Genomic DNA, 13,667 nt, shown 5'->3' with positions numbered 1-13,667 from the left:
CACTTGTGGGTGTTTTATAGCATAATAGCTTTCAGTTTTTGGCGTCTGCCATTCTGTGAGATGCAGAAACTGGTTGTGTGTCACCTGGGACCACAGGTTCCGGTGTCACATGGCCTGCTCCTCAGGTGAGCTGCAGCTGTGGGGGCTTTGCATTACACCCTGCCTCTGCCTCCAGGCTGACTTCATCTCTTTATGTGTTCCCTCTGCCCGAGTCATTACCTCATGCTCTGCCTTCATTCCAGTAACTCAATTTTTAGCTGTGTCTATTTTGCTATTTTCTGTTTCTAATTTATTAACCATGTATTCCTGTTATTTGGGTTTGCAGTTTATTTATTTAGGTCTGACATCCTCTCTCTCATTTCCATGTGTTATTTTGTTATCTTGTTTCTGAAATCACGTTTAATTTGATCCTAGTCTTTATTGAGTTATACTATATAACGAACTCCCAAAGAAGCAAGCTTTTCTTTCTTTGGATTTTTTTCCCAGATACTTTGTATATTAGTTTTGCCTGTCAGTCTGCCTTTCTTTGTTATTAGGTTTGCTACTTTGTGTTGTTTATTTAGGTATACATGTATTATTTACTTATTACTTTTGTACCAGTACTGGGGCTTGAACTGAAGGCCTTTCCATCTCTCACTTGGCTTTTTCACTCAAGACTGGTGCTCTACCACTTTAACCACAACTCCACTTCTGGCTGTTTGCTGGTTAATTGTCAATAAGAGTCTCAGAGACTTTCCTATCCAGGCTGACTTTAAACCTTGATCTTCAGAGCTCAACCTCCTGAGTAGCTAGGATTACACCTGTGAGCCACTGGCAACTGGCTCTTTATTACTTTTCTTCCTTATTCATAATCATACTTTATTCATGTAACTATTATTCAGTTTTTTAATTTTGTTCACAGCTTACATTTTCATAATTCTTATTTTCAGTGTTACTAGAGGCACAAATTATTTTTATATTATTCCTTTCCTAGGATCTTCACTTATATTTCTTCTTCTTTTTTATTAAATCAATAAATCTGTTTTTTTAAAATATTGGAATCACCAGATAAGAAAATGCAGGAAAAGTTACTGCTTCTCAGTCTTGTTTATAGGGATATGAAGAGGGCTGAAGTTTTGGAGCAGATCCTGGTGTGACATCATGTAAATAGCTTAGTGAAGTGCACTGCACATTTAAAAATGCAACAAGAAGTTTGGAAGCCAGATGTGAGGGGTTCATGCTTGTAATTGTAGCTACTCATGAGGCCGAGATCTGGAGCTCATGGTTCAAAGCCAGCTCAGGCAGGAAAGTCTTTGAAGCTCTTATTTCCAATGAACTACCAAAAAGCTGGAAGTGGAGCTGTGGCTTCAGCAGTGGAATGCTAGTCTTGAGCAGAAAAGCCCAGGGACAGTGCCTAGGCCCAGAGTTTATACCTTAGGACTGGCACCAAAAAAAAGTTAAATAGTTAGATATAAACATGTACTGAACGATTATGGCATCCCACAAAGATAGGCAAGTTTTTAGATATCAATTAAATTAATTAAATTAAGATAGTAAGGAAGCAGATAAATACATCTTGGCTTCTTACTTCATTTGCAGATCTTTTCTGTCAGGACACCTTTCTTCTAGGAGGTCAGATCTTTGATGGCCTTGTCATAGAAGAGCCTTCTGGAGGGTTCCTTGGGATAGCCTGGTATCTAGTCCACTTGAGCAGCTGGGCACACCTCTGTTTGTAAGACTTTCCTGGGGGTGTCTGGCTCTACTCCACATTTGCTTTTAGTAAGGTGACATGTGCAGGCTTTGTGTTGGTTGTATACAGAGTAGCAATGTCTGGCAGCTGTTAGTGTGGTTGATGGCTTTCTCTCCTCAAATCTTTCTGTCACCACTGTTGTCCAACTTGTGACATCCCCACTCAAGGGCTGCCTTCTCTGTTAGGCTCCATTCTCATGACCTCATGGATTTCAGTTCCTTCCAATCGAGAGCCTGAGATGGTGATCAGGAAGCATTTCTCTTAAAGAAAAGGAATCATGCTGCAGTTGGAAGAGTTGGCAGTGCACCCTTGACTTCATTCTAGCTCCCTGGAAAGAGATAGCTAGGTATGGGGGATGGAGTCTACACAGCAGGATCTAAATGGACACTGTGTGTGTATGTGTGTGTGTGTGTGTGTGTGTATGTGTGTGTGTGTGTGTGTGTGTGTGTGTGTGTGTGTGTGTGTGAAGAGCTTTCCCAGGAGATTGAAAGTAAGTATATATCTGTGAATTCTGCTATAAAGGAGGTTTCCAGAATCTTAGTAGAGAAATAGTAGAGCACCTTGGCCAGATCCTTGGCTAAAAAACAGATTACATCTGTCCATCTGTCCATCCACCCACTTATCCATCCACTTATCCATGTATTTATCCATCCACTCACCCATCCATCCATCCATCCATTCATTCGACCATCCATCCCTCTGACCACTATGGAAATTACATGTTGATCTCTAGGCAATTTTTAAGTCTGATTTCAGGAAGAATAAAAACACCGGACCATTGGCACATAGTACCAGTGACCATTGGCACATAGTACCAGTGACCATTGTATGTAAAAAGGCGATATTGAAATTCTCTAAGTCTTTTGAGTTGTGAATATATTTCCAAATTTAATTTTACATGTCTTTGTTCTGTTTGAATGCCTTTCTGTGAGCCTATATTACCTTGATCATAAAATTAAATTTGGAAAGACATCCACCATGCTCATTAAGAAGTACAAAAAAGTATGGTCATAGATTATCAAAAGGTTCAAATAGGTTACAAAATATATATGTATGTGTGTGAGAGGAAGAGAGAAGACAGAGAAGAGGGAGAGGAAAAAGAGAGCAGAAGAGAGATAACAGAGGGAAGAAGGGAAAAGGAAGAGAGAGAGAGAGACAGGAAAGACATATAAGATGAAGAAGAGAGAAGAGATGGGGAAAGAGACAGAGGAAGGTAGAGATACTACAAAAACATAACCTGCTTCAGAGGTAGTAATCAGCATTATGTTCATGATATCTTCTATGGCAGAGTGCTTGTTCATTTCTCACCCATTTTTGTATTGGATTATCTACCTTTTCCTGATTGGTTCATATGAATTTGTTTCTTAATCTGGATACACATCTTTGCCAGCTCTAATGGGGTGCTGACTCAGAGGAAATCACAGACCATCCGTTTATTGTCCTGTAATGGAAGGATGGAAATAGGGTGGATGAGATTAGATAAGTCATCCTTGCTGAAAACTATGGATTTATATCATCCAGAGGTCGTTTCTGCAAACAAGGATTTAGACATGGCTAGATCTATTGCTCTGTGTTTTATTTTCTCAGCTTCTACCCAAATGCAGCAGAGGAAGGACAGAATCAACAAAGGAGGGAGGGAGAGAGGGAGGGAGGAAGGTAATGAGATCTCTGTACAATGTCATTGAGTAAGGTGTCCCCATAACTTCCAAAAGAATAATTGCTGTAGAAATGCAAGATAGTGTATTACCCATCATAGAAACAGTTGTACTCTAAATCAGGTGCCCAGTTATTTAGAAAGATTGATTTAAAAAGAAAAATAGCCCATGGTGACATAAATCAAAGCCTGCTCCTCTCCTGCATGCCCAGATTAAAAAAAAAAAGGAATGAAGGGAGTGAGGCCAGTTGACACTGGGGTGCTGCGTTCTGCTTGACCTTCGGGCTCCATCACGGGCTGTGTGTGATCCTTGTCTCTCCCGGAGCCCCTGGAGGCTGACAGGAGTCGTGTGTCTTGCAGGAGAGCTCTGTGGGCTCAGTGACAGATGCTAACATCACATGACCTTCCACCGATTGGATGGTCTCTCTCCCCTCACCCCTCCAGCTCCACGAAGCACTCGGCAGCTTTTTATCACTCCTGATTCTTAGGAGAGAGACCATGAAAAGCCACAGAAACAAGTACCTGCTGCTTGGAGCCTTGAGGGGCTTCTGCCTGCGTGGCTTCTGCTCCTCTGTCAACCAAAAGTGCTGAAACCAGTTTCAAAGAGCTGTGAATGGACACTTCAGCACCCCTTACATTCATACGATGAAATCTTCATCTCCTTGAAGACGGGGTTCAGGAGGCAAGTCCTTAGGGGAGGGACGGGGACATGAATGAGGCTAATGTCCTTAGAAAAGAGACGGATATCAAGTCAGACACAGGTGGCTCATGCCTATCATCCTAGCTGAGGCTGAGGTCTGAGGATGGTGGTTCAAAGCCAGCCCAGGCAGGAAAGTTCATGAGATGCTTATCTCCAGTTAACCACCAGAAAACCGGAAGTGGTGCTGTGGCTCAAAGTGGTAGAGTGCTAGCTCTGAGCAAAAACAAAGCTCAGGGACAGTGTCCCAACCCTGAGTTCAAGCCTCACCACCAACTAACATGTATGCACACACAGACACACAGACAGACAGACAGACAGAGAGAAACCAGTAGATCTGTATTAATTCCCTTCTGCCCCGGTATATGAGAAGACACAGGGAGAAGATGATATTTATGAATGAGGAAGGCCTTCACCAGACACCATCATTCCTTCACGTCCCCTCCCCCTCCCCCTCCCCTCCCCCTCCCCCTCCGCCTCCCCCTCCCCCTCCCCCTCAGATATCCAGCACCTGTTGAGAAATCAATCCTGCCTCCGGGTTTATAGAGAGTCATAATGAGCCAAGCAGACCAAGCTACATGTCCGCACTGCCTGTCCACCTCTGCCCCCAGACCCCATTGGGTGCTGTTTCTCAGGGGCCTATGCTGTCATTTACCCAGAAACCATTGGGCTGAGGAGGGAAGTTTCATTCCCCACCCCAAGAAGGATCCCAGTGTTTGACCACGTGGCCTCATGCTTGTGCGGGAGGGGGCCTCTTCCTCCGGATTCTGGTGTTATTAATGGGTTGGAGGCTGCTCAGGAGGCTGGCTTCAGCCTCTGTGCAGCTACTTTCCTGAGGGAGGAACTGGCCCCCCAGGTGGGTCTGTGACCCAAGTGGGTCTCCCTTGCAAGTTCTGCTCTGCCCTGAATAAATGATCTTGTCTGAGAGGCCAGAGTGACAAGTGTGGACCACCCTCCATCTGCAGGCCCCTTAAACGCAGGGGCTCTGTTGCTTCGGCGTTAGCTCTACAACTATTTCCTGCTTCAAAAGATCCTGCTCGTGAGGTAAGTGAAGCTCAGAGAGACAAAAGGCGCCTGTTTTCTCTCATACGCGGAAGCTAGATCTGAACTACACGGGACGTGATAAATTATGCAGGACTCTAGACAGTCACACACAGTGAGACCAAAGAAGGATATTCTTAGGGGAAGAGCACAAAGATGCAATGCCTATGTGCCTCTGACCATATGAAATAATATTTATCCGACTGAACCCCAAGAAATGGAAACAAGAGGTTTTATTTTCTTTGTTGTTGCTTTTATTTTCTGATCATCTTGTTTGTTCATTTATCTCTCTTTGGGAGGGTAAGGGGGGGGACACAGAAATGGAGTGACAAAGAGTGAACAAATGCAGCAGTGGTACTCAATGGACACTGTGTAGAAAATGAACAATACAACTTCAGGGTGGGGACAAGAGGGAAAAATGGGGAGACGGCAAGGGAAGGGGTGACACTGTTCCAAAAGAATTGTACTCATGATCTGACTTAAGTAAATTGCAACCCCTCTGTATGTCATCTTTATAACAACAAGAAAAAAAATCAGAACTGAACAGTTAAAAGGAAGCAACAACATAAAAACACCCCATCCTGATATATCTTATTTTGGAGAGAGGAGATATGTTTTCTTCCTTGAACTAAATTGTAGTTCCTTTTGAACATCCTCCCTGGCTCAAGATCCCCTGGAACATTCTCAGATGTTTTTGCCTGGGTATGTTAGCCCTGCTGAGGGAGTGCGGGTAGGGTTGAAGCTGACTGCTGGTCCTCGATGCAGAAGACTGATAAGAAGCAGGAGAGGGCCTTGGGGAGCCTGGCATGGGAGGATTCAGGAAAGGCTGCATCTGGGAAAGAAGTATGCAGAGAGAGTGCTGGGAAGGTGGTGGGCTTAACTGTTATCACCTTTCAAGCTCACTATTGTTGTGTGAGCTTTGAGGTAGGGTTGGGAATTGGACAGAAATACCCAATGTCCAGGGGACAAGTCTATAGACGCTAGGCCTTACCTGGGGTCACAGACGACAGCAGTGTGGAGATAAGGTCACCTGGATGGGACTTTGGCAAGTAGGACTGTCACTGAGGGTCAAGGGGCAAAGGCTCAAGGCTGGGACCCATAGGAATTGTGAAAAGACCATACAGGCCAGGCTCTGGGGCTCATACCTGTAATCCTAGCAACTCAGGAGGCTGAGATCTAAGGATCATGGTTCAAAGCCAGCCTGGGCAGGAAAGTTTGTAAGACTTTTGTCTCCAATGAACCACCAGAAAACCAGAATTGGTGCTGCGGCTCAAAGTGGTAGAAAGCTAGCTTTAAGCAAAAGGGCTCAGGGACAGTGCCCAAGCCCTGAGTTCAAGTCTCAGGGCCAACCAAAAAACAAGCACAAAGGGTCATAGAGATAAAAAGACGGCAGCCCTTGTTAATCTGGGTAAAGTCCATCTCCCCATCAGCCTCCCTGAAGGGTCTTGCTTTTTCCTCTGTGACCCTGGTCTCTCTACTTAGAGACCCATCGCCATTATATGGTTTTGTCCTACCCCACCCCATCTCATGTTCCAAGAAGAGCTCAAGAGCAGTATTCCGTTTCCTGTGTACTTATGGGACTAGCATAGGGCTAGAGACTGGAAGTGCTCAGTAAATGTTGACTGAATGAATGAAAACTAGGTTGGATGAGAACTAGTTGCAGGGGTTACAGTATGATAGGGATTTGATTGTGTGTGTGTGTGTGAGAGAGAGAGAGAGAAAGAGAGAGAGAGAGAGAGAGAGAGAGAGAGAGAGAGAGAGAGAGAGAGAGAGAGAGAGAGAGAGAGAATATATTACATGCAGCAGGTGGATAAGAAGTGAGAGGTGACAGTGCTTGGCCAATGAGAGCTCCAGACTCGGGAGGGGAGGAGGGAGAATCACGTGGAACATGGCAGCATCCTTCCATTGACTTCCTCTGGGAGCCTCCACAGAGGCTCTCTCTGGCATCCCTACCCTGCCAGGTGGTGTCTGGCTGCTGCTTGTTGATTACAGTTTGAAACCGTGAGTCGGTCCCATGCTGCTATACCGGTGCAAAAACCCAGTGTCGCTCTAATGAGCTTTCTGTTCATTGGGATGGTGGAAAGAAGAAAGCCTTTTAATTAGATTGGTAATAATTGAGCTCCCAAACCACAGAAGCCTTTCTCTAGAGAGAAGACACAAATGCAGCTTTAAAAAAAAAAGACAGAAAGCAAAGACTCCTAAATGGAACCCTCGCTAATTCTAAGTCCATTAAAACAACGGCTTCTTAATAAGTTGTGGCAGCGGAGAGACATCCTAAAGAACTTAGCAACACTTCTCCATAATGTTAGAGACTGAAGTAAAACCAGAGTGTACCTGGGTGGGAAAATGGATGGCTCCATCAGGATCCTTTGCTCAGGACAGAGCACAGACAAATGTTAGCTTGAAAACTATTTCCTGCTTTAATAAAACATCTTGATATGTCTTATTTTGGAAAAGGAGACATATTTCTTCCTCTAATTAAATCGTACTTGCTTTTGAACATATCCCTTGGCTCAGGACCTCTGGAACATTCTCCCGTGTTCCCTCTCCTGTCTGTGGGAATTACCCAAGCTTGCTCATTTCCTCTTTAGAGTGGGCAGCTAGATAAAGGGGGGCATCCCTGCCAACTCCTGATATGTTTGCCATGTATTTAAATTTTCACAAGGAGAAGCATTTAATTCTCATTTGCATCCCTGCCTGCAGACCACACCCGGGCAGATGCCGTGTGCTTTCTGCCCATTAGCAAGACAAGCCATGGAGTTCTTGCTGTAGTGACTCCAGGGCTCAGCTTCTGGGCAGGTCTTCATGAGGACATTTCATAGGTACATTTCTTGGACAGCATCAGTGGCTAATTTATAGAGTCCTTGAAGGTGGAATTGAGGTGCCAAGTGGAATAGCAGTGTTCTCAGTAGAATCATTGCATGAATTCCTCACAGTGTGTTTTCCATTGACTGTCCTAGGCTTGGCTCCCCCAAGGCTGGTTGCATCTAAGTTGGGAGGAAAAGTTGGATTCGAGTCTACTTTAGGTAGTGTTTTAGTTAGCTCTTCTAGCACTATGACAAATGACCCAGATAATCAAACTTATAAAGAGAAAAAGGTGTGCATTGGGCTCACAGTTTTGAACTTGCTGTCCATTGCTTTGGACTTATCATAGGCAGCATGTGATGGTGGAAACATGGCAAGTGAAGCAGCTTTCCTTCATGGCTAAGAAGCAATGGAGAAGAAAAGAAGGAGCTGCAGTTTCATTGTCTCTGTCAAGTCCTCACTACCAATGACCTAAAGACCTTCCATGAAGCTCTGCCTCTAAAAGAGGCGGAGCTTCTACCATCACCCAATAGTGTTAGCTTGGCACCAAGCCTTTAACACGTGGGTCTTTGGGAGACACTCAAGATCTAAACTTTAGCAGAGGCCTTGTGTTTGCACAATGCCTGAGTTCCATGGATGGTCCACGGACATGACACCATGATAGATAGAGTGGCCACATTCAGATAGGTGTTGTGGAAAGGTCGGAAAAGTGAGTTCTAGAATCAGAAGGATCCAAGGGTGAATGACTCTTTTGGAAAGGTGCCTGCCTTTCTGTTACCTGGATAAGGAGTTACCGTCCATGCATGGCAAGGTTTCCTGATAGAAGATGAGAGACAAAACAGCCCTAAGCCCTCAGGGCCAAGACACAACCTGATCCCCTCAGTAAATGCCCTTGGGACATGATGGGCCACCATGTCCCAAAGGAATGCCATGCTTCTTTTTCAGGGGGAAGGGAAGCATATAATATTTATATTTGTTGAGAAGGATATAAATTCTAGCCATAAACTCAACTGCAAAAAATTGGAATTGCACTCAATTTTTAAAAGTATATAAATTATAGAAAAAGAAGGAGGAGGAGAAGAAGGAAATGGAGGAAGAAGAGGAGGAGTAAGAGGAGGAGGAGGAGGAGGAGGAGGGGAAGAGGAAGAAAAAGAAAAATAGCCAGGTCCTGAGCAGACATCATTTCTAGATGCTAGGGCTGTTTGATTTTAATTTTCTTCTTTATTCTTTGCCGTCCTTTGTAAGTGCTCGATAATAAATGTGTAGTACTTTGGAATAAATAGAAAAAGTTCAACCCTGGGGAAACGCTGCTGGAATATATTTGGAAGTTCTTGGAGCATTCCAATTTCCACACATAACAATGATCCCAGTAGTCAGATTCCTACATGAATAATTATATCATGCCTCCCTTTGTAGAGCACATAAACCACGTTTATGCCACTGGTATTTATTTATTTATTTATTTTGCTTTGAAGGATGAGAAGAACCAAGTTTTAACCACCAACATCTGGCTGCAAATGGTAAGTGAAACAGAATGCCTCCTGTCTGCCCCCTCCCCCACCCCCCCCCACCCCCCCACCTCTGGTCTGCTCAATGCTTGCTTCTGAGATTCAAGGTCAAGAAGGCAAGGAGCTGGCCCATCAGCTCCTTGATGCCACATGTTCCAATCATAAATACTGGGGACATGACATCACAGACTTACCACAGTGAATCCACAAAGACCTGTAGGTTGTTGAAAACAAACATCAGGGCTTGGTGCAAGTGGATATCCTAACTGCTGTGTGTGTGAGTTGGGGACATTCCAAAACCATGTCATGTTAACATGCAGGGCTGCACGTCAGTGAGCACAACCTGTCCTGTAGCTGTTCCCTGGGACCCAGCGGCAGTTGCCTGGTGCTCCGGATCCTTCTCATGGTGGGTTAGAATCAGAATGTGGCTTCCTAAGCCGGAAGCCTTCGCTGTTGGTTCCTCAGACAACTCCTGTGAGAAGCTTGGAGGGCTATAGAGGTTGGGCATCCCTAATCCCCAAATCCATCATCTGAAATGCTCTGAAATCCGTAATCAATACTCATGTAGGAATATTGATTGCCAGCCTGCCACTCAAAAGATTTCCGATTTCTTGGCGTATTCCAGATTTTAGATTTGGGGAATCTTTTTTTTTTTTTCATTAGGGATGCTCAGCCAGTAAAGTCTATGCAAATATTTCAACATCCATAAAAAAAATCACCCAAATATGAAACATTTCTGACCCAGTAAGGGCATCTCAGCCTGTATGCTTGGATTTTTTGTTTTGCTTTGTTTTTACTTTACTTCCATGATTCTATTCTAAATTTAATTAACTGGGAAGGATGCCACACTCATCAAATGGAAATGATGGGAATTCGAACACAAAACTGCCCTTTCTTATTTCAGGTAGACTCTAATTACCATAATAATTCTATGTTCATGTCATTCATTTCAGATCCATATAAAGTAAATCTTTCTTTGGTTATCAGGTGTTATACACAGTCCCTTTTTCTCTTTGTACCTGCCTTTCTTGCTTGCTTATTTTACTCTTTTTGTTTTTTGAGACAGGGTCTTGCTATGTAGCTCAGGCCGACCTCACACATGATTTTCCTGCCTCAGACTCTGGCGTGCTGGGATTATAAGTGTGCACTACTACACCCATTGTGCACCTGCACCTGTAATCCAGTTCTCCTTTAGGATTTGTCCTGTCTGTCCAGTTGCAAATAATTTAATACTTGTCAATCTTTCATTCATGTGCCCCATCTTGGTTTTTTTCTCCCCTCAAATGTTATTTATAGCCGGGCGCTGGTGGCTCACGCCTGTCATCCTAGCTGCTCAGGAGGCTGAGATCTGAGGATCATGGTTCAAAGCCAGCCTGGGCAGGAAAGTCCATGAGACTCTTATCTCTAATAAACCACTCAGAAAACTGAAAGTGGCGTTGTGGCTCAAGTGGTAGAGCACTCACCTTGAGCTGAAGAGCTGAGGGACAGCACCCAGCCCCAGAGTTCAAGCCCCACAACTGACAAAAAAATGTTTTTAAGTATTTAAATAAGAACAATTCTTTCAAACCAAGCATGATGGCTCAGGCCTGTCATCTCGGTCGTTTGGGGGGAAGAGGTTGGGAGGATCATGGGCTGAGGCCCAAATAGGCCAACACATTAGCGAGACTCTGTCTCAGTCAATGAACTGCTTATGATGTTAGATCACAGTCTGAAGGCTGGATCCAGGCAAAATCATAAGACCTTTCCTTGAAAAATAACTAAAGCAAAACAGCATGTGGAAGGTATGACTACAGTGGTAAAGCATTTGTCCTGAGTTCAAACCCCAGGGTTGCCAAAAAAAAGATACCCAAACACCATATTTTTCCCTCAGGCTAGAAGGATTTACATATTTTTTCTTCTGGGCTGATTGAAGATTGCTGTTATGGCTAACATAATTCACCAAGGTGACAGAGATTATAAACTTAGTACATAAATCATTAAACACTTTTTAATTGGAAATCCGTGCTTGTGTCAACCACAGTTAATTTACATACCCACAGGTGATTATTTTTTATTTCTAGAAATTAGAGGACAATAAAATTGTCACCTACCAGCTCTACTACAGTTTTATTCATAGACCCAGCAACATGTGGAGTCAGTAATGAGGGATTTTGTTAAAGCAATGTTATTCAGTTCTTTGAATTTTTCCAGATGATATGCTAGGAATAATGGTATTTTTTTCAAGTGTCTCGGGCCGACAACTTGATTGGTTTCCCCTTCATTTTTGTTGAAAGCAAAAAATTGGAAAAAAAATAAACCCATCTCACTTGGCTGGGTGTGGTGGTGTCCACTTGTAATATCAGAACTCAGAAGGTTAAGGAAGAAGGATGGTGAGCTTGGGCAGCTTGGGCTACTGAGTGAGACATTGTCTCACATGAATGTGCAACAAACATACCCAACTGCACTTTGCAAGTGTCTGTCACACAATTTTTGCAGTCATTCTCACACATTGATATTGGGGTTGGACCTGAGTTTGGTTCTTGAGTCTTTGTCCAGAGATAAAACATGAAGGAAAGCCAGACAACGAGTAGCTCATCCTAGCTACTCGGGAGGCTGAGATCTGAGGATTACAGTTTGAAGTTAGTCTTGACAGGGAAGTCTGTGTGACCTTCATCTCCGGTTAACCACCAAAAAGCCAGAAGTGAAGCTTTGGCTCAAGTGGTAGAGCACTAACCTTGAGCAAAAAGCTCAGAGGTAGGGCCTGCATTTGGGAGCACCTGCTATGTAGATATGTGAAGGTATCTGAAAATCTAAGACCTTTACCCCCTTTCACGCATTTACAATAAGGCCTTGTAATGAACTCATTTAAAGAAAGGTTAACCACTAAGAGATAATAAACGTTTAAGGAGATGGAAAGGCTAATTAGTGTGATTATTTCACATTGTATTATGTCTTGAATTATCTCACTAAACTCATACATATGTATAATAATGGGTCAATTTAAAGAAAATTAAGTCAGAAAAAGTAAAGAGGTGAACACAGAAAGGGCATGGGGCCCCCAGAACTAGAGCAGGGGTCCAGCTTGTGGGTGGACTCAGGGTGTCACAGGTGCTCTAGGAAAATGGGAGGCAAGGAAATGCCCAGAATCTTCTAAACAGGAAGATTGTTCCATGTCCCAGCCTTTGCTGATGTTTGAATAAGCCAAATTCTTTATGAAGCTGGATGATGGCATTGATCTGGAATATTCTTGTCCCCACTCCTGCATTGCGTGTGTGTGCACATGTGTGTGCTGGTATTATGACTAGAACTCGGGGGTCTCACACACTCTAATCTGCCTTCCTTTCCTTTCCTTTCTTTTCCTTTCCCTCCCTCCCTTTCCTTCCTTCCTTCCTTCCTTCCTTCCTTCCTTCCTTCCTTCCTTCCTTCCTTCCTTCCTTCCTTCCTTCCTTCCTCCCTTCCTCCCTTCCTCCCTTCCTCCCTTCCTCCTTTCCTCCCTTCCTCCTTTCCTTCCTTCCTCCTCTCCTCTCCTCTTCTTTATTTTATTTTATTTTTGTTCTGTTTATGGGATCCTGAGCTTGAACTGAGGGCCCAGGAGCTGTTCCTGAACATTTGTGCCCAAGGCCAGTGCTCTACCACTGAAGCCACAACTCCATTTCTGACTTTTAGTGATTGGTCGGAGAGAAAAGTCTCATGAACTTTCCTGCCTCCGTTGGTTGGCTTCAAACTGTGATGCACAGATCTCAGCCTCTGAGTAGCTAGGATTGCAGGCATGAGCCACTGGCTCCTGTCTTGCCTTGCTTTCCTGATTATAGTTGGTATTCTACCACTTGAGTCAGGCTTTCAATCCAATGTCATGCTGGTATTTGGGAGATGGAGTTTCATGAGCTTTTCTCCCTAGGTTGCTATGATTACAGGCATTCCCAGAAGCTTGAGTTTAGAACAAAGCAAATAAACCTGAGCCTCTGTGCCCTGCCCGAGCCCAGCATTTCAAGAGTGACAACCCTGGTGTCTTAGGTGCCCAGAGTGTGGACACAGGGGTTCACAGGTATCCCCAAGGGAGCCATAGACGCTCCCCTGGGGCTGTTTAGAAAGAGGCATGTATTAATTCTTGGTCTTGCATCCTTTGGCCTGGTGATCAGCCTAGCCTGCCCCTGCCCTAGTGAAAACACAGGCAAGAAGCGAAGCTGAATTTTGAATTTGAACAGGGCCGGATTCCAGGAAGCAGAAATGAGGGCAGGAGGCGGGATAGTCAGA

The 13,667-nt window shown here is 44.1% G+C and overlaps 1 protein-coding gene across 1 annotated transcript in view; it reads left to right on the top strand.

Annotated features, from left to right (window-relative positions):
- LOC138842005 (neuronal acetylcholine receptor subunit alpha-7) overlaps window positions 1-13,667 on the top strand; it is an 89,846-nt gene that overhangs the window by 30,183 nt on the left and 45,996 nt on the right. The window contains exon 3 of the mRNA XM_070043095.1: window positions 9,402-9,446. Within this exon, the coding sequence (XP_069899196.1) occupies window positions 9,402-9,446 (45 nt within the window). The remainder of the gene's footprint in view (window positions 1-9,401; window positions 9,447-13,667) is intronic.

This window comes from Dipodomys merriami, unplaced genomic scaffold (genome assembly GCF_024711535.1).
Source record: "Dipodomys merriami isolate MVZ:Mamm:240054 unplaced genomic scaffold, mDipMer1.0.p SCAF_33, whole genome shotgun sequence".
Lineage (NCBI taxonomy): Eukaryota > Metazoa > Chordata > Mammalia > Rodentia > Heteromyidae > Dipodomys > Dipodomys merriami.
The sequence above is the reverse complement of the archived record's forward strand: the minus strand, read 5'-3'. Positions and strand labels throughout refer to the sequence as shown.